Below are 25,269 nucleotides of genomic sequence, written 5' to 3' on the forward strand. Positions count from 1 at the left end.
TTAATGTAGCTCAAAAACTGCTTGGGAGATTTTGAAAAAAAAAAAAAAAAAAATCAACCTTAGGGATCATGCCAGGTATAAATAAAAGGGTGTAAGTTTCATCAAAATGAGCAAAGGAAATTTAAAAATTGAAAAAAGCAAAACAAAGCAAAACAAACGGTCTCCTTAATGGAAGTAAGATTTTTCCCAGTTACAAAGTCTATGCATTTTGTAAAGAATGTATTTTTCTCTTTATCACATGACTATGATTTATTGTCGCTGAATGCTGGTTAAGATATTTTTTTCTTTTCTTAATATCTGCTTTAGAAATATGAGATAAAAATAAAATTGCATTTTTATGTTGATTCTGCTTATCTGATAATTCGTTTCTGCTTAATGAATTTTTCAAATGAAAATGATTTGCATGATGATTTTTCTCTATCAATTCTATCTGTTGTAATGCAAATATGCCTCGTCGTGAATGAGATCTGAAACTGAGATTTGTTGGTGCATCATGATCTTCATAAATTTAGCTCCTGGATTATGCTTTGCATGCCTGCCAAATATACACAAACTACACACACACACACTCCTATAGGAATGTGCACTAACGACACGGATATATGCACTCACTTAGTCAACCAGCCACATGCCCAATTACTGAAGCATAACAACCCATTGACAGAATGGTTATTTTCTTTTACCTACTAATTTAGTCATCTATGCATCCCTTCAGTAACACAAATCATCAGGTGACAATTGTTAGTTTTTTTCATATCTTAACAGTTAGCACATAACCACATATAGTATCTGCTGGTTGACAGAAATGTCAATGGGAATACAAAATCAAATCCATATACATGAGTATGTGCACAATCATATACATATACATTACAAGACTTCAAAAAGAAAGTCTAAAGGCAGGTGATAAGCTTGGTTTATTAAAATACTCTTTTACATTTTGATTTTGATTTTGTATGGTCAGTTGCAAGTAAATGTAAGAAATCAAGAAATTCTCCCACCAACAAGCAATGTTTCAGTATTGCCTCACAGATGCCTGTTTCACTAAGCACAAATTGCATTATTGACCTGTGTTCTGTCTGTGTGGTTGCTGTCGTTGTGGTGTTGGTGTTGGGGGTGGTGCAGACTGTGGTGATAACCCAGTGCTTGGCCCCGCCACAGACGACGACTCAGTTATCATTGGCTCGTGGTTTGAGGAACCCAGCACCCCAGGCGATGGAGGGGACGACCCCACCACAGGAGCTGCCCAGGGGAACAGTGACTCATCCTCTTCCCCGGATGACTCCCAAGCCAAGACCCCTCACCGTCACAACTCTGAAGTCACAACTATTGTTCCTGAGAAAGGGGAGCCTCACGGGGTAAGTTGGCATGTGTGATGTATGGTGTAGAAGTTAGAGATGGCAGATTTCTTTTGATTTTAAAGTTGTTGTTTTGAGTCCAATGTGTCTAATGACACTATTTATTGAAGGAAATAGAATTAATATATTGATACTGGGAGTGAATGCTACATACATTAATCACTATTATTTTATTATTTTATACATATATGACTTCACAAGCACCAAGGAGTCAGTTATTAGGCCGGCCATGCTATGCCTACTTTCATCCAGTGCTTACAAATTTTCTGGGGGGATTTTTTTTTTTTTTTTTTTTTTTTTTTTACTGGTAGTATGATAATGAGGATAATAGTGATAATGAAAATAATGTTTATAATGATGATAATCTTCATAGCTATAGTAATGTTTTTTTTCTAAAGATTTGGTAAATGGATGAAATCAATTAGGATATGGCATTAAGTCCTTGGTAACTTAGTGCTGCTTTAGCCATATTCCCTTCATCAGATAGTTCATGAGCTGCACCAGAATGATTTGAAAAAAAGCCATAGGAATACTGATGAAGCACAAGCGCATGCTTACAGATACAGTGGAGACTCGGACACAAATACTAAGACACACAAAGACACATTTACATGCATACACATGTAACTGCTAATGTTCATATGCTTACTTGTATGTAAGCATATGCAACATAATTTGTTACAACTTTGGTAACTGTAGGTTGTTCTTGATTAATGTTGAAGTACAGTCTTACTATCTATAGGGAATGTTATGTTTGAAGTCATACATGGTGAGATGGTACCTTATATGTATAAATTTGCTGTTAGTTGTACTCTTGATATACTTTAGTAAGGTGTCTGTACAATGCAAATCTTTTCACAAGCTCATAAGTTTGTATGGAGTTGTAGTAGGGCTAAAGTTCTTTTTTGTTTCCAGTTCATCTCTTTGGCATCACATATCTTCCTGCTGATGAACAGTTATCTAGTGGAGAGTGAGTGTGCTTACGTGCAACAATATGTTCGCGCAGGATTGGCTGAGACTCACATGGTAGTCCTAGCTGCCATCATTAGGGACTTAGACAGGGAAACTGCCCGTTCAGACTCAGGCAAGTTAAAATATTGTTGTCTCATTGTGGTTGTTGATGTGGAGTAACATCTCTGTATTATGTAAACAGATTTAAAAAAAAAAAAAATCCAACTCTATTTTGTCATATGATCATCAGGAAGTCTTACTGGATATCTTGGACCAGTATTGGGATCTCTCTACGATGAGTTCTCATATGCTCTCTACCGCTACACTCACAACGTCATTGCTTCTGGTCTCTTGAGTGAGACACTTCAGAATACACTCCTTGCACAGCTAGGAGTCTCCCCCTCAACACCAGATGGAGACTGGCCTCTACAGGTCCTGCCAAGGACATTAACAGTACTTGCTCAGGTTAGTGGCATTTGTTGTTTTTTTAAGCCAGACAGGGTTGGAAATGAATGAAAAAAAAAGTTCTCAGAGAAATTGATGCTACATTTACAAGGCAGATGACAAGGGGTGGGGATTATTTTCTTTTATGAAGTTATTTCTTAATGAATATATTCATTCGACATGATCAGTTTTATTTTCATTACGGTTTACCTTCTGTTTTACAGATCCTGCTTTTACGTCAAAGACGTGATAAGGATGAACTCAAGTGTGACTCTGACACAGCTTGTGTTCTCATCTGGCATCGTGTCATCACAACACTAACAAAGTCCATTACAAATCCACCAGCACCAGAAGCGGAAACAGAAGGTTTGGCTTCTTCATTGGAAGTTACAGTTATCAAGATGTCAATTTGACATTCTTTGAACTGTTTTCTTAGGAATTAAACTACTCACGTACTTCACTTTGGAAATTTTACAATTTACTGGGGGATCTAATGGAATAGTGTTATTCAAAATTGTCCAGTTTCATTCATGTAGGGTTTTAACCCATTGCCCCCAGATGGCATGTATATTATGCCATACTGAGATTGTCGCATCTTGTTATCACAATCCAAATACAGTATATAGCCCTTCTATCATGGACTGTTACTTGATACTTATGTAAGAGTGTAGTTAAAAACTAGTGCAGAGGACCCATCCTGCTGTATCAAAGCCATCAGCCAAATATATGTTGTGCCACATCTACCCAGAAAATGTATACTCTCGTTGGTGACATGCAACGTGCCACCATATTTACATGAAGCCCTAGAGTTGAGCCGGCCAGGAGTCACTGGATTAAAATGTAATGGGGCATAGTGAATGTTACATCCATGGATTTTCTATATTATTTGCAGCAGTTATTTTTCAAACATCCAAATTGAAAATGATTTAGAAAAATATTTGATTTAAGAAAGCTTACATGATTTATGGAATATAGAAAACATGTGTGGTAACATAAATTTTTTGCAGATTTGAATGTGGAGCATGCCCAGTTGCTGCTGTTCCTATTCCACTCACTACAGCTAATGCAGAAGAAGAGTGTACTCCTGAGTGTAGCATCTGCGGTAGTAAATGTGTCTTCAGTCATCAGTACTCCCATGAGAGACACTCAGATCTTGCACTTGGCACGACTCCTTCTCATATTTGATTATCTTATGAAGAACCTTTATGAGGCTCCTCAGGTGTTGATTGAGCAGGTGAGCATATCATATCTACTGTATTCATTTTTATAGGATGCATCATTAAATTTATTTCTTTATCAGATAATGATGATTTTACTTGAAGTGTCTTGTGATAGTTACTAAATGAATGATTTGTTTACAATGCAGGTCCAGTGGAATCTGTTTAAACCTATATGTGAAAGCCAAAGCCCTGGAAAGGAGTCTAGCTTGGGCTCAGGTGGAAAGCTGTATCATGTATGGAGAGATTTGGAAGAGAACTTTAGAAAGAATTATTCTCATGATGATTATGCAATTCGTCCAAGATTCTACACACTCACGCCTGCAGAGACAAATACCCAAGATACACCCAAACTTGACGGACTGGTGAGATGAACAGACTTCCTTGTACTCTTGGTTATTAAAAAGTAACTAGTTACTGAAACAAGGTGATAAAGGGACTGCAAAGTAATAATTATGTTTTGATAGAAATAAGGAAGATGAAATTGAAAAAAGGACAAGAAGATTCTGTTATAAAACAAAACTATTTTGGGCATGATTTCTACCTTACTATGTATTATAATCTTAATATTAATGCATTTTGTAATTCCACAGGCTTGCAGTTTCATACTTGCAACTCCAGACACACTCAAATACAGCACACTGTATGATACACTAGTCAATCTCCTTGGAGTGGGCTGTCAGAACGACCCTAGTCTGCGATTTACCTCTGACCCCCAGTTGAGCTATCTTGGTCTATGTGCTGTGCAGTATGCTTTCTCCTTGTCATACCGTCTGCTCCTTACCATGCCTCCCTCTGTGTCAGCCCTGGAAGCTATGGCAAGTGCTGATGCCAAACTAGAAGGATCCCATCTATTACATGCTCTCTTGTGGGGCTCAAGAGCATCACACAAGATTTTCAATGGCTGGATTAAGGTACTGATTTTTACTTTTTTTCTTTCTTTCTTTCTTTTTTTCTTTCTAGTTTCTTTTATTCATTACATGAGTATTTAATCATATTGGTTATGATGCTTGAATGAGAGATTTTTTAATATGATTCATTGTATCAGAAAATAATATTTATGTCCAGTATTTCATTTTATTTAAACTGTTTCATTTTTGTTTTCAGGATGGACTTGTGAGGCAAAGCTTGACTACCCAGAAAGCTGATGCACTGTTAAAATCTGTTGCAAAGACTATGTGTAATGTCAAACATGATCTGAAAGTTGCAAACCACCTTATCACTTCATTGCTTAATAAAGTAAGTATTTGATTTTTTCGTCAGTTGTTAATCTGCAAGTATGCCTTTGCATCATAAATGGATTGATAATGTTGTTGATTCATGTAGCAAATATTTTTTCCCCCAAGATTAATAATTGATAGAAGTCTTACAAATCTTGTCTGTGATACTTTCCTGTGGATGACATGGTGTCAAATTATATAAAAATCACTAGACACCTTCAGAGTCCAACCATTTACCATATATAACAAGAAATAATTTATTTTGTAGAAGTAGGTACAGGCAAACTTTAAGCTGTTTTGAGTAGAGATAAAGATGAAAGATGAAAATGGAATTGTATTAATTTTTTATTTTTTCTCCTATAGGGTTACAGCACTATGGTAGGGACACTCTTGACATCAGAACAGCTGCCTGCATTCTCTGACCTCTACATGTTGGATACTGTGTTGGCTCGCCTCCAGGTGACTTTAGATGAAGCATGTCAGAAAGGTGACATTGATTTCCGCTCGAGTGAAGGAAGTGATTTGCTTCGTGCTTTGGACATTTCAGCAGATCAGCTTCCAATATCTGGCCTGCTCAGTCTCATCCAGGCTCTTGCCTATGCCACAAGGTATAGTTTGGTTGAAAGTATGTTTTTCATTTGAAGACATACATTTTATTAAATTAGTTGAACATAGAAACAATGAATGTGATTGCTAAAGTGTTTTTACAGACTTAATGTGGTTATTGACATCTGGTGCTGATTGTTTTCTCAAAGGCAAGATATTGTATCCTATAATCAGACACTCTATTGCATTTTAGATGGAGTCTTCTGCAACAAATGAATGGTGTCCTGGAGGAAGGTAGCAAATTACCTATTGAGGCCCTTGATGCATATTCCTCTGTCCTTGCTGTATCTGGTGGCCATGTTCCTCGAGCAGGCCCACACCCACCATGCCTAACCAGGGCTGCTCTCCCTGCACCTCTCAAAACTGCTCTGGACAACTGGAATGCAAATACAATGTCAGATTTCCCAGCAGTCCATGCATGGGTCAGTAATTATTTTGGCAAATTTTCTTTAGTATTAGATTTTGAATTTGGGTAAATGTTGTGAACATAAGGGATAAGGTGCCATTAAATGAAAATGAGTATAATATTTATTTGTAATTGAAATTCTAATGATTCTATTACAGAGAAGTACAATGAGTGGTGATGTGCTACCAGGGGAGACCTATGTGTCTGGTGTTGTCATGGGTCACGTGGCAACCCTTTCTGCACAGCCAGCTTTTACTATCAATCTGGCCCTAAAACATGTGATGCACACGCTAGTTACATTTGCAACTGATTTTGCAAGGTTAGTATAATAAATCTTCAAATTCATCTATAGAAATTGTGATATTGAAAAGAATAAAAAAGAGAGCAATTTAAAAAAATTTATATGCAATAATGTTTTACCTCATCTAGATGCTTTTTTATTTTCACAAATAATTATTATGATGCCATATTAGCAATATTAATGATACATTTTCTTTAGCTGGTGCAGTGATGATGAAAAGACAGGTGGACTACTAACTAGCACCCTAGTTGGCCTTGCTGTTGATGCCACCTGTGACCATGTATCAGAGTCGGTCTCCACAGCACTTGACCGCCTTCTCCCAGCCCAGGAAGGTGGGGATTCCTCTACCTCGCCTGACCAGTTCCAGCTAAAGCTCTACTCACATTTGTTAACTCATGTAGAGTCTCTCTTGCAATCTGCAGCAGCATGTGAGGGGTAAGTAAGGAAAGAACAGTAGCCATATAATACTGTAAATTTTGTGATCAGCTTGCTTTCTTGCAACCTTTACTATTGAAAGTTGTATTTATCCTACAATTTCTTAGTTTTTAATATTTTTGTCAATTGGATCTCATATATTTGAATTTTACAGGGTTATAGATGAGCAAATTTTAGAAGGATGCACAACGTTCCTGGAAGAACTCCTAGAGGTGTCAGCTGGCAAGTTAGCTCTGGATAAATTCCTCACAGAGTCACAATTTGCTTCAGTTCTATTGAGTCCACCCGTAAGTGGGGACATGTCATCATCAAGCCTTCCATCACACATTATCAAGTTCTTTATCCGACTCTTCCAGTTAGGTAAGTAAATACTGTTAAATAAAGTGGAAGAGGAGGTGTTGGATATTGTGCTGTCTGAGATTGAATCAAGTAGTTTTGTTCTGTAAACTAAATGGTATAATTTAGTGTTGCAATGGAAGTATGAGGTTTCAATTGTCTTAATGTTTACTTTATTTGGGAATTAACTTCAAAGTGGAAAGGAAATTTTTAGGAGGCTAGATGTGAATCCAGATGGCAGATGATCAAACCTAAATTCTTATGCATTATTTTTTACCCTATTTTGTAGCTGAGAAGAATCCAAATGACCACACACTAGCATCTATATGCAGTCGTATATCTGTTGGCTCTTGGTTAGAGTCAGGAATATTGCAAGGTTGGCTGTCAACAAATTTGTTAACTACTGCACCTACCAGTGACTCAGATTCAACACCAAGTAGTTGGCAACTTCTGCGGACTCTTACGGCTTATATTATTACACAGGACACACAGAGTGCAGAGGTTTGTATTTCATTTAGTGTAGTAGACTAGGAATTTTAAGAATTTGTGTTCATATGGATGCATATGAGACAGAAATGTTTTTTTCTGAAGAAGATTGCATCAGGACTTTTCTCTTAATAATGAGTTCCCTTTGCTTTTCTTTTCAGGAGATAGCACATGCCCTTCTCCGATCTTTGGTTCCTTTGGGTTCCTCTTTGGTGTCAGGAGGATGTGAGGGTTTGTCTAGCATGACGCATCTCCTCTCTGTTATGTCATCCTTGGCAAGTGCAGGTGCAGGAACTGGCCATGTAACTCTTTTCAGAGCTGCAATACAGTGGGTTATACAGTGGTAAGTGTAAAAGGATTTTAGTCTTGTATATTTTGTCTATTGTTTTTGGAAAGGAAATTATATGATTTCTATCAGTATCAGAGTGATTTTTATTGTGATGCTTATATAAGTAAACCTTTTTTTTTTATAGCAAACAGCATCTGGTTGGAGAAAAGGACAAGGGACTTTTGGAGGCCATGTGTCATCTTCTATCATATGTCAGTGATGTTGTTGCTGCTCTCAAAGTAAGTATTATACCAAGTTTGTTTAGTGGAAAGGGGGAAAATTTTTGCCTGTTATAAAAAGATGAAAGCATCTTCAGTTGGGGCAAGTAAGGCATTTGACAGATGGAAACCTCTTTTCTGTTGAAATCATTGTGCTCATAGTCAACTGAACTGACTTTGTCCAACCAGGGCAGTAGCACACAACATCCTAAAACCAAGTAAGATAAAAAAAAAAAACAGGAAAGCTTATTTGTGCAACTTCTTAAATCCCAACCACTCTTCCTCCTATCCATTAGCTCAGCTTCCATGAGATAAGCCTGATTAACTCTCATGATGGCCCTTAGTCCTATTACTATTCAGTGGGGTGTGCAGAGTTTGCTACATGAGAGAGAAACTAATTGTGTGGGAATCAGAATTTCCCCAATCTCTATGCTCTTGGCATGGGCATGAATGATTCTTTATGTAATGAGGCTAAAAAGGTCCTTAAAACTTACTTTTGAGAGGTTGTCTCCCCTCAGTGACCATAACCAGGGTTAAACAAATGCACTACTATCTAGCATGAACACCTTGAAATAGGCTGAACTGTACATGATGAAATGATGTCATTCCAACAGGAGGGTAGTCTGTCATGTGATAGGATGTCATCCTTTCATGAATGGATTAAAAGCTTAGGTTTGAAGGCAATACCCCCTGCATAGTGAAGGGAATGGATGCACCAGACATCCTAGAAAAGAAACATGATCTATCAAAGTTGTTAAATTCTAGTCTCTAGGTGGTATATTAACTGCAAAAGAAAGGGAACAGAAAAACACAGACTAACTTGCCATAGACTATTAGTAAAGTACTGGTTAAAAGCAAAAGATGATAACAGCTCAGGTGTAGGTGTTCTGAAGATTAGCATGAAAGCACAACCATTTTCCTTCAGAGAAAACCCCAGAGAAGCATTTATAAATTCAGAGAAGTGACAAGGAAACCTTAATTAATTTCTTAATACCAAGAGGGAAATATGCTTGTTGGGCAGACAGCAGATTATCTTTTTCAAAATATTATTTAAAAGGACATAAATCTTGGATCATAAAAACTAGATTACATGCCTTGCAGTAACTTTGAATGATGTTGCAAGGTTAATTAAAGGTTTATTAAGTTTAGCAAATAAGGCTTCATAACAGATAACAGTATATTGTAACTCACTATTAAATTATTTGTATAAAATACTTAAGGTTAATACTCTTCCCATAGGTGAGCAGTGAGAGATGGGCTGTTGCTTACAGAAGTGGCATGACTTCACCTCCCTATGAGTTAGATCTTACGGCCGATACTGACTCTGATTGGGTTGATGACCTTGCACAAGATGATGATGATAGTGCGGGTGAAGATTCTGTAAGTATTTTTGCAAGTGAATTTGGTTCATTGGATTTTATGAGAATTATTGTATCATTATGCTTTTATTTAAATCTTCAATTTTTTTCTTCTGCAGGATGAAGATAGTATGTGCAACAAACTGTGCACTTTTACATTGACACAAAAGGAATTCATGCACCAACACTGGTATCACTGCCACACCTGTCGTATGGTTGATGGTGTTGGAGTTTGTACTGTCTGTGCCCGTGTATGTCACAGAGGGCATGATGTCACCTATGCAAAATATGGAGCTTTCTTCTGTGACTGTGGTGCAAAGGAGGATGGCTCATGTCAGGTTTGTCTTTTCTGATTTTTCTAGAATTTATTGTTTTGATTTTGTTATATTGATTTAAACCTTTCAACTGATATAAAATGATCTTGTTTTTATGTATAGAGAAATACAATTATGCTTTGTAATCTGCCAGGCTCTTGTAAAGAGGAGTCCAGCCTCGTATGAGGATGGAGGTGGATCATCCAGTGGTCCTGCAGCATTTGGTGTTGAGCCTTTGCTTCCATCTTCCTTACGACGACGCCCATCTTCACCATCTCAGGGAACTCAGTCAGTAAGTATTTCAGGTGACTGTTTCCCATGTCTCAGATAGAATTCATTTAGTAATTGCTCCTTATAAGTCCTTATAACTAAAATGGGAAGTGTAACACATTTAATATATTGTATGTATTGATATGTTTTAGAGCATATAACATGTAAATTACCTCTACCAAGTAAAACAAAGTATTGTGAATATCGAAATCTAACTACATTTTCTTTTACCTTGTTTCCCAAGGATAAACATCGTGATGACACACACAAGCAAAGACAAGCATTAGCCAAGAAATTAGGTAAGTAAAACTAACCTATCATCTAGAAATGACAAGTTTCTGCAAATCTAAATCATAAGTAAAAGACTACAAATCCTGTTGGAGTAGAAAAATTGATCTTGATTTCCTTTATTCTTGGCAATTTCCAGAAAATGTACGAGACCTCCTTGTTGGTGAAGTGAGCAGCAGTGAGGTGGCTGCCACAGTCCTGGACTTGCTGTCTGATTTGATGCCCACTATTCAGTCTAGTTCCATGGAGTCCAGCTCTGTGGGGTCTTACCAGCGTGCTTTGACTGCTCTACATCAAGTTCATAATGACTCAAAGGTTTGTCTTATTTATTGTAGATTGATATTTGTAAACAGTTGGGTGCAGAATCCTTTTTCCTTTTTCTTTTATCTTTTTTCATTTTTTTTTCTTCTTTCTTTTCTTTTTTCTTTTTTCTATTTTCTTTTTTAAAAGTGTTTCATAAGCTTGAAGATGCAATATTTTTTATATAAAAAGAATAGACAAGAAGTTAGATAACATTAAAAACAGATAAATAAAATACTCATCCTTGCTTTGCATTCCGCAAAATATTATTTGTAGAGGATAAGGTCATACAGAATTGATGGAGAGAGCCTTTGTAATAAAAGAGTTATGATTTCTTTGTCAACCATAATCTATTTTCTATTTTTTACATACTTGATGTTAGGAGAGTCAATGATATAAAGAGTTCACTATATTTCAGGTTGTTAAGCCATCAGAACAGTTGATGGTAGCCACTCTAGGGTCCCAGGAAGGAGCCTTTGAAAATGTCCGTCTCAACTACTCTGGTGAGCAAGGGCAGACCATCCGCCAGTTGGTGTCGGCTCACATGATCAGGAGAGTTGCTATGTGTTGCCTTGCCTCTCCGGGTGGGAAGAGACAACATTTGGCTGTTTCTCATGAAAAGGGCAAGATCACTGTGCTCCAGCTTTCTTCTCTTCTTAAACAACATGACTCTGCAAAGAGGAAGCTTACCCTCACAAGACTCTCTTCAGCACCTGTGCCATTCACAGTGCTCTCTATTACAGCAAACCCTGCCAATGATGATTACCTTGCTGTCTGTGGTCTTAAGGTAAGATATTTTCAAGAAGTATCAGTGGCACATATAGCTGTTCTATGCTAGTGAATAAATTTTTACTCTATATTCTAATATTTCATAAGATGCATCTCTCTCCTGCAGGATTGTCATATCTTGACATTTGCAAGTGCTGGAAGTGTTTCAGACCATTTAGTTCTGCATCCCCAACTGGAGTCTGGGAACTACATTATTCGTGCAGTATGGCTGCCAGGCCAGCAGACACAATTAGCCCTCATCACAGCAGACTTTGTCAAAATCTATGACCTGAGTATTGACTCACTCTCGCCTCAGTACTTCTTCCTGCTGCCGTCTGGGAAGATCAAGGATGCCTGCTTTGTCTGCACTCAGGTATTACATGTTGCTATAAAAAAAAAGGTTTAGATCCCTCATTTGAACCTACTTGTATCAGATATTTTATAGCTACTAAAAAGATAATTTCAGTTATAAAAGCTAACAAAATTTGGATTTTCTCACTTTACAGGATGCAGGATGCTGCTTGGTGGCCATGGCCTCATCAGGTTACATTTACACACAAGTATTAAGTGAGGAGAGTTCTGCACAACATGGACCATTTTATGTTACAAATGTGCTTCAGATACAGCACCAAGATCTAAAGGCAAGTTATAATATTCTAATCCTAAAAACAACTCATGATTTAAGTAAAATTCATGAAATGCAAGGTTTCATGTTAATGAAGCAAAGACAATTATTTTTTTCATGTCCCAACAGGACTGCAATGGCCAGATTGGAGGAGGAGGAGTATCAGTTTACTATTCCCATACTCTCCAAGTCCTCTGCTTCAGCTATTCTCAAGGAAAGAGCTTCATTGCACCACTTATCTCCATAAGTAAGTATTTACTATAAAGATATAATGGACATCTTTTATGTTTCCATTTGCAAGTGCATCTGTCATGATCATCTTGTTACCAAAAACTCTTCATTTTACCATGTGGCATTGTGCTTTCTGCAACCTCTCTGATTCCCTCAAATGGGGGAGTTAGATCAATCACAGTTCATATGAACACACAAAAAGGTGCAGTTACCCTCTGCAGTTGTTGTAGGGGCCATGATGTGGAGTGGAAAGTGTTAAATTGTGGGAGGGATCGGAGGTCTGTTGTGGTTATTATTGGTATGGGAGGCCGAACTTAGATTACACTTGCCGGGCGTGAACCTTAATTGGTTGTATGTCCTTGGATGAGAACCATTTCATTGAGGTGAAGGACTTTAGTTGGAGATTTAAAGTTTTTAATTTCAATAGTTTTATAACACTATAAGTAGTTACAGTAAAAGAAAAATATTCATATGCTGGATTTTTCTGTTTCAGGTGAAAACGAACGTGTTGAGAAACTTTTCCCAGTGAGTGTCAAGGGAGGCAATGGTTCTGGAGGAAGCAGTAGCAGCAGTAGCAGTAGCAGCAGTAGTAGCAGTAGCAGCAGCAGTGGCAGTAGCAGTGGTGGCAGTGGGAGCAAGATGGCACCACAACCATTGTGTCAGTGGGGAGAAGTCACTGGCCATCCTGGGCTGATCACATGTCTTACTCAGTCTAGTAAGTGTGCTGTCATGTAATTCTTTTTATTTATATGATTTGGTAATTAAACAGCTAAACATGTTGCAGCTGGCAGTGTCATTTGTTTAATTATTATTTTGTAGATGATCCAATTGCCTGTGTGTAAATCAACTACTCTTTAAAGTAAGCTATGACTTATTTATTTAAAATTATTCTCGTTATTAGGTAACAATCCTGTGATATTAATGGTGAAGCCCGACCAGATCTTGGTCCAAGAGATCAAGGTACTACCTGCCAAGAGCAAAATGACAGATCTGGTGGCTCTGCGTCACTCCTGGTCCCCGAATCATGAAGCAAAGACAACACTTATTCTATTGTGTGAAGACGGTTCCCTTAGAATCTACAATGCAAACCCACAGACAACAGGTTTGTTTGAAGCTCAAATAATATGTATAGTTTTTACTTTTTATATTTCCATCCATAACTACATGAATAGATATTATTTCCTGTTTATGGCTAAGGAATCCATGGATTAGTTTATTGATGACATTTTTACTGATATTTCTTTTACAGATTTTTGGCTATCACCTCAAATGCAGAGTGTCAGTGCTATCTCAGCACTTCGACCTTCCAGGAAGAAGAAAGCACCCAAACTTGGAAGACCATCAGGTAAATTATGAAATATGTAGAAAATTATTTTGGTGTTATTCCAGGTGAATCATATCCACATGGTTGTGGCGGTTTCAGAGTACATGAATGCGTTATTTTAGTGTTGTTTTTATATAGTTGATGTATTATTGTTTTATGTAAAAGTGCTAGAAAGCATTTTTTATTGGATTTTTATCTTTCAGGATCCATTGTGTTCCCTGTTGACTTCTTTGAGCATTGCTCTGTGATGAACGATATTGAGTTTGGTGGCAATGATCTTCTGCAAGTGTACAATGTTCAGCAACTGAAGAACAGGTTGAACAGTCAAGGTAGTTAAAAAAATGTTTTGTTTCTGAGTTTATGCCTTTTGTTTTTGTTTTTGTTTTTTTAATGGAGTTTTTTTCTTGAAGAATATAGTAAGTTTGCAGTGATAAAATTTATTTTCAAATCTTTTTTTGCAGGAATGTACATAGCATCAACTAAACCAGGTGGTTTCCAGTTAGAGGCTACTAACAATGACTCCACTTTAGTGATCTGTGGCATTAGAATTGCTGTTGGTGCTGTTGACACTCAAAGGGTGCCAGCATTCTTGGAGGTTAGTGTTATGGATAATTTAAAAATCTGAGATAAGGTCAGTGGGGGGAGTTGTTTGTTTATGATATTTTGTTTTGATAGTGTAAAAGATGCATGCATTTTTGGTGGAGAAATATATTATTCATCATTACAGGTGTTTGGTCGCACTGTATCGATTGCTGCAACACGCAGTCGTTGGTTTGATGTTCCCCTCACCAGGGAGGAGTCACTACAAGCAGACAAACGAATTGTTATCACATTTGGACCTTCAGCAGACCCTTCCAATGTGACCATTGTTGACTCTGTAAAGATGTGAGTAGTGTATATTCTGTGTATTATTTGTTCTTTTTTGTAGTTTTAGTTTATTAACTGTTAATTCTAAAACCATTGTCATAGTATTGTAATATAACTTCATATAAACATCAGGTTGTATTGTCTTTTTACTTTGTTTCTTTAGATTTTTTTTCTTTTTGAGAAGTTCATACTTTTATTATTTTGATATTAGATATGGAAAGACCAAAGATGATTTTGGCTGGCCTGAAGAACCAGAGGACTTCCCCACCACTGTGAGTGGGTCTGGGACTGCTGGAACCTCTGGAACCTCTTCAGAATCAGCTTCAGCTGGAGGCAGCACTGCAACCACCCCTGTACCACTGACTGCTGTAGATCGTCTTGTGTCAGCAGCACTTGAGACTCTTGATGGATGCTTTGTAGCAACACCAGCTGAGAAAATTGTTGCCCGTGCAGGAGCACTAGAACTTGCAACCAAATTGCTAAATCTTCCTCTCCCACCAACTGTACAGGTATTTATACAACATATATAATTTTTGTTAAAGTTTAATTATGTGAAATCTTTGATAATGTAGTCATCTAGTTTCTTCAGATACTAACATGTGTATTTTCTTTGCAGCATCACACTCGCACTCTGCTAGCCTCTTTACATCAAAGCAGAGTTGCATATCATAATCATAAGGATGGAGCACAGCTTGCGAATGTGGTAGAGGCACTCAGCAGTTTATGCCGTGTGACAGATCCTCATCAACTAGATTGTGAGGCATACCACAGGCTTGTTGTCACAGCAAGAAATGTGGCTGTTGCCAGACCTCATAATCTTGTCAAGTATGTACAAATTTTATCAGAAGTACTGACTTACAAATATGTAAGGTGAAATGAGTTAAGTAGATATGCATATTAGGTTTTCATCTTTATTGTAGACAGATTCATTATATGGATTTATCATTTAGTTTATATGTGAATTGTTTTTATAGGTATACTGAAAAAGTACCATCATGTGACCTGGCCCTGTTACCTTCTGAAGATGATTCCAAGAAAGTGGACATCCCAATTTCTTCTCCTGGGCCAAAAACAGATGGAGATGCTTCCATGTCAAAGAAGTCAGATGGAGACTCCACATTAAGCAAGGCATCAGACACTACATCAGACTCTGAAGCAACACTTGAGGGTGGAGACAGCAATGGCAATGATATTACTTGTGATGATAATCATTTCTTAGCACAACTGATGACAGTGTTTTGGTCTTTGCATGGTGCCAAACCAACAAATCCCTTCCTGACACCAGTTTGTCAACCAGGTAAGTTTTTAGGCATACATAAAGAGGAGTTGGAAGAATTTCAAGCTGGAAATCTTAGTTCCTTTACTTGTTGGTAAACTTATGGATTTTTTTGTCAGATATGGGAAAGAGCATATGATTTTTTGTTCTCATAAACAGTATAATAAAATGTATTTTGTTCATTTGCAGGACTTACTCATGTTGAGGCAACAGTACAAGCAGTGGTCGAAATTATACATGCCTATACAGTTTGTTCCCTATCTGTAGTGCCACTTGCTGTGAGACTTTACACAGAACTATTACTGTGTACAGACACAGGTGTAAGTTTCGGTGCTAAACAGGCACTAATCAGAGTTCTTAGACCTCGACACAAGAGACGCAAGGTTTTCATCCCTAGTCCACCAAGGTGCTCCACACCAGGTAATAATATTCACATCTGCACTGATATGTTAATTATTGAAAAGTGATAATCTTCATAGAGATTGCATTAATTAACCCACCCACGCCGGGGTACATTTTGTAGCCCAAATTAAAAAAATCCGGGAAGCTACAAAATCGGCGGGCGGAGCTTCCCCGGAGTCTGTCCGCCCGCCCGGCCGCCCGCCGCTTTTGCCGCGGAGCACGGCTCCGAGACAGCATCGCACTGGCGGGCAGCCCGAAACTGTTTATTTTTTCCTTGTGTCTCATATATGTGACACCCGGGATGGATGGGTTAATTGTGTGTTCTTTACTTTTTGTAAAATTCTATTGATAATATTCTGTGACTTAAATAATAATTTTTTAATAGGTGTTGGTGTGGATGATGCTGAAAAAACAGCAACAACTACACAGGAGTCAGTTGGAGCTGCCCTAGTTGAACCTCCATTTGAGGGAGCTGAAGCTGCAGAGTCAATTGCAGAAGCTGGTAAGCTAATAAGAGAATAGTATCCTTCATGCATATTTGCTATTTATTTACAAATCAGTGTGTATTTTCTTTTTCATAAGAGACCATAAAATTATGTCAATTAACTTGTGTTTCAGGTGGTGGTGGAGAAGGCCTAGAAGCCCTAGGAGCCCTTGGAGGAGGTGGTGGTGGCCTGGCCCTGAGAGGTGCACTGATGAGCAGCATGTTAGACCTCCCTGCCGATGATGATGATGCCATGGTAGAACTTGCAATTGCACTCTCATTGCATGAAGATCAAGGACAAGCACCAGCAGATTTGGGTAATCTTCCTCCAGGTCTGCAAGGGCTGGTAGGGGGCCTGCCAGGATTACATCGCCTGCAGGGACTAAGTGGCCAAGTCCTCCATAGTCTCCAAGTACTAGCTGCTGGAGGAATGCCTGGCAGTGGAGCTCAAGCCAATGCACAAGAAGGTCAACAGGTTAGTAAAATCATTAGGTATATCTGTGTGTCTTCATTAGTCTGAAATATTGATATTTGGTCATGGTTTATGCTATTGATAGACATTAAAAAATAATGATAATGTTATTTACAGGATGGTGGAGAGGAAGCAGAAGCTGGTGATGTTGAAGGTGCTGATGGGCAAGAAAATGGACACTATTCTGACACTACTGCCTCAGCTAATGGCTCAGATGATGATGATGGTGATGGATCTACAGCAGCCACTGATGGATCAAACTTGAGAGCTTCCCCAGCAGAACATGTTAGATATGATTTTGATGCTTCATTCATATTAATGATATACAAATGTATTATGCTGCCACTGAGTTTATTTTTCAGTCATGATTTATGGCTTGAGCCAAAGTTAATGAAGATAAAGTTATCATTAGCCAAGTGAGTGAGTCTTGGATATTTTTTGATCTGAGTACAGATCAAAAGTTATGTACCCTTTTTATTTTTAAATTTGACTTCCATTTTAGGCTGGAAGTGCTGGAAGTGAATCTGGAGGATCTGTTGTTGAGAGCTTGGGTGGTGAGCACAATGTTTCTGGACGAAGTTCAGCCTATGGTGACACTGGACAAGAATCTGGCGCAGCAGCTCTTCGTGATGGAGTGTCAGCATTACCTACCACACTTCAGGTAAGCTTTCATTGAGATCTCATACCTATGTATGATTATATATTAACTAGCATTTTTTTATTTACCTAATAATTTAAGAAATTATTAGGTCAGATAAATTATTTGAATATATTTTTTAGGGTGACTTGGTTGAGGAGGAATTACCAGAAGGTGGTGTAGGACTGCATACACTCCGTCTGGCTTTGTTAGACGCCCTGGTGCAGCGTATTCCTTCTCTATCAGCTGTTGGAGGAGTTACAACTATACCCTTCTTCCAAGTAAGTGATATATAAAGGCTCAGCAAGAATGATAGAATAAATGCAAAAGTTGACAAGAAATGAGAATGAGATCATTTATGTGAAAGATTCCATCAGAACTATTACTAGATAATTTTGCGGTCAAGTGAAAAAAGGATTTCTCTTTAATTTGACATAATAGATTGATGATGAAATTTTTTTGTTTGTAAGTAATTTTTGGTTATTTATATTGAATTGTTTGATTCTAGGTCCTCTTGATGCTGACCTCTGACCTAGATGGGAATGAGACAAGAGACCGTACAAGCTTGGATGCTGTCCTCATGGCTCTTGTCACTCAGTTGAACATGAGCAGCATTGATGTAGCAACAGTCTCTGAGCGTACACCTGGCAAGGAGGTCCAGCTTGTTGTAATGAGACTACTGAGTAAGTATTAGAAAATTGCAATGACATTATTAGAATTTGAAATTGATGTGAGTAAATATTTGTGACTTTTTTAAAGGTTTAGAGTTTTAGAAATGTTTCCTGCAGATGAATTCATACATATTCTTTATCCTTTTAGGTGTAATGATGTCAAGAAACAAGTCTGGTGGCAGATCAAGCAGTGATAATTCCAGTGTGATTCCCCAGGCCACAGCCAAGTGCTTGGTGCAATCAGGAGCAATGGAGCATTGTCTCTCCTTCCTCAAAGCTCTGCTGGAGTATTGGCGAGCAACCTCGGAAGAGCAGGGTGGCACTGTCATTGGTGCTGGCCTCCTAAAACCTCGACCACTTTCTCTTCCACCTGACATGTCTCCATTTTTCCTACGGCAATATGTGAAGGGACATGCCCATGATGTTTTTGCAGCCTTCCCTCACTTGTTGACAGAAATGGTTTTGAGGCTGCCATATCAGGTATGAAAGACTACCATTAAATGGATAACTTGTCTACTTTAGAACTTTATTTTTCATTATATATTTTGATAAGAAGCCAATATTTTGTAAGATTCAGTTTGTTTATCCATATTTCAGATGAAGAAATTAGGGGAAGGGGGCCAATTTGAACCAGCCTGGTCTCATTATCTGTGTGAGTACATGATGACTCAACAGACCCCAGTTGTAAGACGTCAGGTGCGCAAGTTGCTGCTTTTCATTTGTGGCCACAAGGACAGGTACCGCCAAATGAGGGACATGCATGCACTGGATTACCACATCAAGGTAAACTTCTAATGATTTGTTCACCAAAAGGTTTATCTTTGAAATATATATATATATATATATTTTTTTTTGTGTGTGTGTGTGTGGGTTTCTATTGCTAGCAGTCTGTAGTTAATGTGTGTAAATGTTAATATTGATTTGAATTTTTTATCTTGAAACAGGATGTTAAAGTTCTCTGTGCCCAAGGAGGATTTAGTTTCTCAGGGAGTGCATCCTTAACACCAATTGCATTGCCATATGACTCCCTTATTCAGCTTATTGAGCATTTGAAGTCATGTGTAGACATTGCCTCCTCAAGAACACCAAACTGGCAAAAGTAAGTATTTGTGCAGGTGATGAAGTGGATTGCTTTAATGTGTTCATATTTTGCTGTATATTGATAGTTCTATTTTTGATTAGTGTATTTATTTCCATCTTCCACTTTTTCTTATACTCCCATTTTTTCTTATAATTCAGATTTTTTATAATTTTCCATTGAATTAGTCTAGAGAAAAAAATAGTATTATTAATATTTTCATTTAAATTTCAAGGTACTGCATGAAAGATGAAAGTGTACTTGGATTCTTGATGGAAGTATCATGCCTATTAGAAGAAGGAGTTGCACCTACAGTGCTCCAGCTCCTACAGGCAGCACTCTGTCCTACATCAAAGAATTCAGAAAGTTCCAAAGTGAGTGTTTTCAAGAAGGTACTATGAACGGGATTTGCACTTGTTCTGACATACTGTGGTATTTTTTGCCATATTGTTCTTTGGTTTATAATTGAAGTTCTAGCTATCATTATCAAGGTAGTACAAGTATGTTATATTTTGCAGAGCTCAAGTAGCAGCACAAAACGAGCTTCAAGTGAAGATAGTGAGGGAGAAAGCCGTGGTGAAGAGGCACATTGTGCTGCACTTGTGGCTCAGATAAATAGGTAAGTTTTTGTTTTATACAGTGCATCCTTTGTGAATATACTGTAGAACATTCATTAGGCAAATAAGGAGTGACAATAATGCTAAATGTCATATCTTATATATTTCAAATTTGATATTGTATGATATGATAATTGTTTTACAGATACTTGGACCGTAACCGCATCAGCCAGTTTGTTCGAACATTCCTCTTGGAGTCCAACTCAACAGGAGTGCGATGGCAGGCACACTCACTGGTTCTAGCACTGTACCGTCATTCCCCGCCAAGGGACCAGGATACTCTCCTTACCCTCATGTGGTCACTGTGGCCACACCTTCCAGCCTATGGCAGGAAGGCTGCACAGTTTGTTGATCTCTTAGGATATTTCTCTCTCAAGACTCAGCACTGTGAAAAGAAGGTATGTAGAATTTTATCTTGTTTGATTTTGATTAATAGTTTTTAGACCATAAAATTGATGTTATGAATACATTTCACCCTTTATACATGGCTATATGTACCATCCACTGTGAATGTTGTCACACAATTGGCTTCCCTAAGGAATTGATTAGTAGCCCAAAGTGACCTCACTTGATTTCTTCATTTCTTAAATTTGGGGGATCCCCCCATGCCTGTTATTTTTGTTGATAGTATGCTTAAATGTTTATTGAATACCAATAGCAATAAATGATAATTTTTTTTTTTAGAAAATCAAGTAATAGGGTAAACAGATGAGATAGGTAGGGTTAATAATTGATTCCTTGGTGTTTAAGTACTTGTGGTGCTGCTGGCAATATACTAAATCCACAGTATATAAAGTATGCTAGGATGGCATATCCTAGCACAAAAGGTTTAGGATAGTTTCAGTGATAATGATAATAATGATTAGGTGTCTCATTTCTGGTCATAGTTTGACGTGATCTTTTTCCTCCAGGTTATTGAATACATCAACAGAGCTGTCACTGTTCTCCGCACTCAGTCACAGCTCCTCGCTAACCATCCTAATGCTAACCTCTACAACTCTTTAGCATCATTAGTCGAATTTGATGGTTACTATCTTGAATCTGAGCCATGCCTTGTCTGTAATAACCCAGAAGTTCCATTCACAAGTGTCAAGCTCTCCACTGTCAAGGTTGGTATATGTTAACATAAGGTTTAATGTCACTACAGAATATATCTTATATGGATTTCAGGCTCTTACCATTGTACCATTGTTGCATTGAAATGTTTGTCTTTTATGAAAACCACTCTTTTCCTTTTCAATGAAACATTATATGTATCCTCATTAGAGAATGGATTTTATAGAATACTGGAAGAAAAAAGATATAGGGAGAACTGCATTGCCAAACAATATTTTGCAGGTGGATTCTCGCTTCACCACAACAACCCAGCTTGTCAAGCTTGTTGGCAGCCACATGATTAGCAGACTGACTTTGCGTATAGCTGATCTGAAGCGCACTAAGATGGTCCGTACCCTCAATGTTTTCTACAACAACCGTTCAGTCCAGGCTGTTGTAGAGTTGAAGAACAAACCTGGTAAGTAGAAGGGCTGTTTGTTTTTTTCAATACTCCTTTTTAGTATTGTTTTCCCTGCTTCCAGTTGCTGTTATGATATAATGTTTTTATATTTTTATCATGCATTTGGCTAGGTAATTGTTAATGGCTGTTTTTGGATTAATACTAACATATACCTGTTTGGTGCCAAATAAACCTTATACACTCTAAACAATAACACTTGATGACTATAATCATCATACAGAGTAATTTGTGGACATTATTGTCTGTATTATGTAAACTCTCTGTGATATAATAAGTAGGATTATGATCAGAAGCTTTGTTTTCCTCTTGTGATTTTGATATATAGGATTATATTGTAGTTTCTCTGAAATGGATTACTGTTCATTCAAAGGCTTCAGTATTGATTATCAATAAGCATTTGATATTATGAGATCTCAGGTAGTATTGATTAATAAGATTGTTTGTTGTGTGCTTTTTTTTCAAATACAAGGAGGTAGTTGCCACATATTAATTAATCTTTTTTCTTTTCCTTGATAGCCATGTGGCATCGTGCAAAGAAAGTGACCCTATCTGCTGGTCAGATTGAGGTCAAAATTGACTTCCCTCTGCCAATTATTGCCTGCAACCTCATGTTTGAATATACTGACTTCTATGAGAATCTTCAGGTAAGTTTTACAACAGCATAATGATATTGAAATGAAAAAAAGATAATTTCTTTATTTAGGCAGTTAGATTTGATTTTTGTTTTTCATCTATGTATTTCTTTTATTTTAAACGATGGTATATTGTGCATTTTTCAGGCCTCGACAGAAACTCTCCAGTGCCCTCGGTGCTCAGCAGCAGTGCCAGCATCACCAGGAGTGTGTGCTAATTGTGGAGAGAATGTTTATCAGTGTCACAAGTGCAGGTTTGTTTATTATTATCAGTTTTGGGTGTTGTAACAATATATCCTTGTATTAATTTTGAGAATGGAAGCACAAGCATATGAAGATGCATATGTGCACAGTAATTATTAAGTTGAGAAGTTTTTTATTTTCCTGATTTTACATAGAATAGCACTTAATTTTATGTGGTTTCATACATATTAGTTGGTGTTTATAGAATTGTTCTTATGTGACTTCACATATTGATAGTTTATAAATTTGATAACATTTTAATTTAAATTTTATTAACCTTTTTAGGGCCATCAATTATGATGAGAAAGACCCCTTCCTTTGCAATGCCTGTGGTTACTGTAAGTATGCCAAGTTTGATTATACATTACAATGTCGACCATGCTGTGCTGTGGATCCCATAGAAAATGAAGATGACCGCAAGAAAGCAGTTCTCAACATCAACAACTTACTAGAAAAGGCAGACCGTTCATACAAGCAGCTGCAAGCATATAAACCAACTTTGGAGGTAGTCATGGCTTTCTTGCATGGTTGCACTTTATACTTTTACTGCTTCACTGTCATTCATTATTTACTTTTTCATTTGTTAATTTACCTTATTCATTTATGTGAGACAGACTTCCTGCTGTAATTTCTCTCTATCTCTTAGAGGAAAAAAAATTTATATGCATTTTTTTTCCATCTCACATCAGCTGCTGTTAGTGAGAATAAGTGAGCAAGGAGCAGCAAGGAGTAATGATGAAGGCAGCTCAGGAGGGACTCAGGTGAACCGAGCCATCCAGCAGTTGGCTCAGAAGTACTGTGGAGATTGCAAGAACTCATTTGATGATCTATCTAAAGTTATTCAGGTGTGTGTTTTATGTATTGATTGTTTGATTTATCCCAATCATGTCAAAATGAAGTCCTATGACATGCCACTTTCTCCCTGGATACATTTGTTTATGAGAAATAGCCCCTTAAAAAGTAGGAGTAAAGCCTCTTTTTAGGCTCTTTTCTAAGATTGTTTATGCAGCAGCCAAGAACATGGGGAGCAATGGGATTTCATGTTCACTGTGCTATTGGGACTCCAGTTGTGATTGGATGATATATATTTAGTAGGATATGATGTTAAGTTCTGGTTGAGATTTTTTTCACTCTTCAATTTTATTTGTAGCATAGTAATTGTTAGAATAGTCTCTTGATTAATATATGCTCTTTTTTACCCCAGCGAATCCAAGCCTCCCGGCGAGAGCTTGTTGCTTTTGATCGGTCCCAGAAAGAAGGTGGGAAGAAGAATGTTGTGTCTCCTATTACACGCAGTGGTGTTGTTCATGCAAGCAACCATGAAGAAGGAGTGGTGGCTGCTGGTCGCTGCTATGGTTGTGCAGCATCAGCCACAGAGCACTGCATTACTCTGCTTCGGGCTTTGGCAACAAATGCCACTCTCAGAGCTGCCCTTTGCCAGCATGGGCTCATCAATGATCTCCTTGAATATAATCTAAGGAGAGGTACTGTACAGGTAAGTCACACCTCCAGTTTTGGTGCTTTTGAATATTTTGATGTGAACAAATAATGAAAGTCATGAGAAGATACCTTTTCATTGTTTGCATCTCATTTTTCTTGTTTCTTTCTTTCACTTGCTATCTCTGCCTCCTAGTTGTATATGTACTGATTTGAAGCATGATGAATTGCAGGTGAGAAGTGAGGTGCGTCAACTCCTCTGCCTCCTGACTAAAGATGACTTGTCAGCCACGCAAGAACTGAATCGCCTCATTATGGATAAGATCAGTATGGCTCTGCGGTCCCATGTGACATCACCAGACTTAGCAGCTGCTGTCAGACATGAAATGGGTTTGTTGGCTGCATCTGCACAGAAGGAGGATTCCTGCTGGGAGTATAGGTTAAGGTAATTACTAATATCGTCATATAGTTTGTTTTATCAATATAATTTTATTTTTTGTGCCTTTTAGTGTTTATTCACAAAATTTTGACACATGAAACTTTTAATGCAATTCTTTGCCTGAGATTTTAGCAAGGTACTAAATTTTATGGCCCCCAAATATAAGCCTGTTATTTTTTGCTCTATTAGGTGTGTGGTTCAATTGTTCCTAATGGCTGGAGGATCCAATGCCTCCCCAACTGTGATGGAGCACATCACCCTGCCTTGCCTTCGTATCCTTCAAGGGGTGATGAGACCACCAACTCCCCCACCACCCCGTAAGAGTAGGGATAAGACCCCCATGAATGCTGCAGCCTTTGTTACTGCTGTTGTTGCAGCTGCATCTGCCTCCAGTGCGGCCTCCACTGACTTGATGGCTGCTTACTTGGGTGGTTCAAAGGTAAGAATTGAAACAAAACAAAAATTCTGGCTGTTCAGAAAACATGAGGTAGCAGATGACAATAATTATTTTTCAGTGTTGCATATATTATAAGATTGTTTTATTTATTGAAGGTTGGAGTAGATGTGAGTAAGTGGCTAAGTGGTGACCCAGGTCACTCTTATGAGACATGGAAGAAGAGATCAGCTAGAAGAGCACAAGAGCCAGCTGTTAGCAAAATGAAGAAGGTAGGAAGTTAACATATTTTTCAGAAAAAAAGATACATGTTCAGGAAT

At 37.8% G+C, this 25,269-nt stretch overlaps 1 protein-coding gene across 11 annotated transcripts in view; it reads left to right on the top strand.

The window, feature by feature from the left end:
* The window catches only part of poe (E3 ubiquitin-protein ligase-like protein poe), a 51,807-nt gene that overhangs the window by 18,331 nt on the left and 8,207 nt on the right, over positions 1-25,269 (top strand). For 5 of the 11 annotated variants that reach the window (XM_070114063.1, XM_070114066.1, XM_070114068.1 and 2 more), the window contains exons 12-68: positions 1,126-1,358; positions 2,274-2,446; positions 2,564-2,774; positions 2,978-3,119; positions 3,761-3,987; positions 4,120-4,335; positions 4,564-4,884; positions 5,078-5,209; positions 5,554-5,798; positions 5,990-6,218; positions 6,361-6,521; positions 6,702-6,938; positions 7,093-7,298; positions 7,564-7,775; positions 7,922-8,103; positions 8,234-8,327; positions 9,546-9,686; positions 9,784-10,002; positions 10,133-10,270; positions 10,493-10,547; positions 10,676-10,851; positions 11,255-11,623; positions 11,732-11,977; positions 12,111-12,245; positions 12,359-12,476; positions 12,954-13,175; positions 13,362-13,562; positions 13,710-13,805; positions 13,988-14,113; positions 14,246-14,379; positions 14,512-14,669; positions 14,863-15,160; positions 15,268-15,476; positions 15,626-15,948; positions 16,117-16,347; positions 16,715-16,831; positions 16,948-17,288; positions 17,403-17,570; positions 17,788-17,946; positions 18,066-18,203; positions 18,431-18,605; positions 18,742-19,073; positions 19,191-19,376; positions 19,538-19,692; positions 19,907-20,063; positions 20,190-20,290; positions 20,434-20,686; positions 21,200-21,397; positions 21,627-21,801; positions 22,321-22,448; positions 22,584-22,690; positions 22,965-23,184; positions 23,369-23,524; positions 23,884-24,174; positions 24,350-24,561; positions 24,745-24,994; positions 25,108-25,221. In XM_070114063.1, coding sequence (XP_069970164.1) covers positions 1,126-1,358; positions 2,274-2,446; positions 2,564-2,774; positions 2,978-3,119; positions 3,761-3,987; positions 4,120-4,335; positions 4,564-4,884; positions 5,078-5,209; positions 5,554-5,798; positions 5,990-6,218; positions 6,361-6,521; positions 6,702-6,938; positions 7,093-7,298; positions 7,564-7,775; positions 7,922-8,103; positions 8,234-8,327; positions 9,546-9,686; positions 9,784-10,002; positions 10,133-10,270; positions 10,493-10,547; positions 10,676-10,851; positions 11,255-11,623; positions 11,732-11,977; positions 12,111-12,245; positions 12,359-12,476; positions 12,954-13,175; positions 13,362-13,562; positions 13,710-13,805; positions 13,988-14,113; positions 14,246-14,379; positions 14,512-14,669; positions 14,863-15,160; positions 15,268-15,476; positions 15,626-15,948; positions 16,117-16,347; positions 16,715-16,831; positions 16,948-17,288; positions 17,403-17,570; positions 17,788-17,946; positions 18,066-18,203; positions 18,431-18,605; positions 18,742-19,073; positions 19,191-19,376; positions 19,538-19,692; positions 19,907-20,063; positions 20,190-20,290; positions 20,434-20,686; positions 21,200-21,397; positions 21,627-21,801; positions 22,321-22,448; positions 22,584-22,690; positions 22,965-23,184; positions 23,369-23,524; positions 23,884-24,174; positions 24,350-24,561; positions 24,745-24,994; positions 25,108-25,221 — 10,949 coding nt within the window. Of the gene's footprint in view, positions 1-1,125; positions 1,359-2,273; positions 2,447-2,559; positions 2,775-2,977; positions 3,120-3,760; positions 3,988-4,119; positions 4,336-4,563; positions 4,885-5,077; positions 5,210-5,553; positions 5,799-5,989; positions 6,219-6,360; positions 6,522-6,701; positions 6,939-7,092; positions 7,299-7,563; positions 7,776-7,921; positions 8,104-8,233; positions 8,328-9,545; positions 9,687-9,783; positions 10,003-10,132; positions 10,271-10,492; positions 10,548-10,675; positions 10,852-11,254; positions 11,624-11,731; positions 11,978-12,110; positions 12,246-12,358; positions 12,477-12,953; positions 13,176-13,361; positions 13,563-13,709; positions 13,806-13,987; positions 14,114-14,245; positions 14,380-14,511; positions 14,670-14,862; positions 15,161-15,267; positions 15,477-15,625; positions 15,949-16,116; positions 16,348-16,714; positions 16,832-16,947; positions 17,289-17,402; positions 17,571-17,787; positions 17,947-18,065; positions 18,204-18,430; positions 18,606-18,741; positions 19,074-19,190; positions 19,377-19,537; positions 19,693-19,906; positions 20,064-20,189; positions 20,291-20,433; positions 20,687-21,199; positions 21,398-21,626; positions 21,802-22,320; positions 22,449-22,583; positions 22,691-22,964; positions 23,185-23,368; positions 23,525-23,883; positions 24,175-24,349; positions 24,562-24,744; positions 24,995-25,107; positions 25,222-25,269 lie in introns of all 11 variants that reach the window. The other 6 variants (XM_070114067.1, XM_070114070.1, XM_070114069.1 and 3 more) reach the window with 4 other exon arrangements.

The sequence above is a fragment of the Penaeus vannamei genome, chromosome 35 (genome assembly GCF_042767895.1).
Source record: "Penaeus vannamei isolate JL-2024 chromosome 35, ASM4276789v1, whole genome shotgun sequence".
NCBI lineage: Eukaryota > Metazoa > Arthropoda > Malacostraca > Decapoda > Penaeidae > Penaeus > Penaeus vannamei.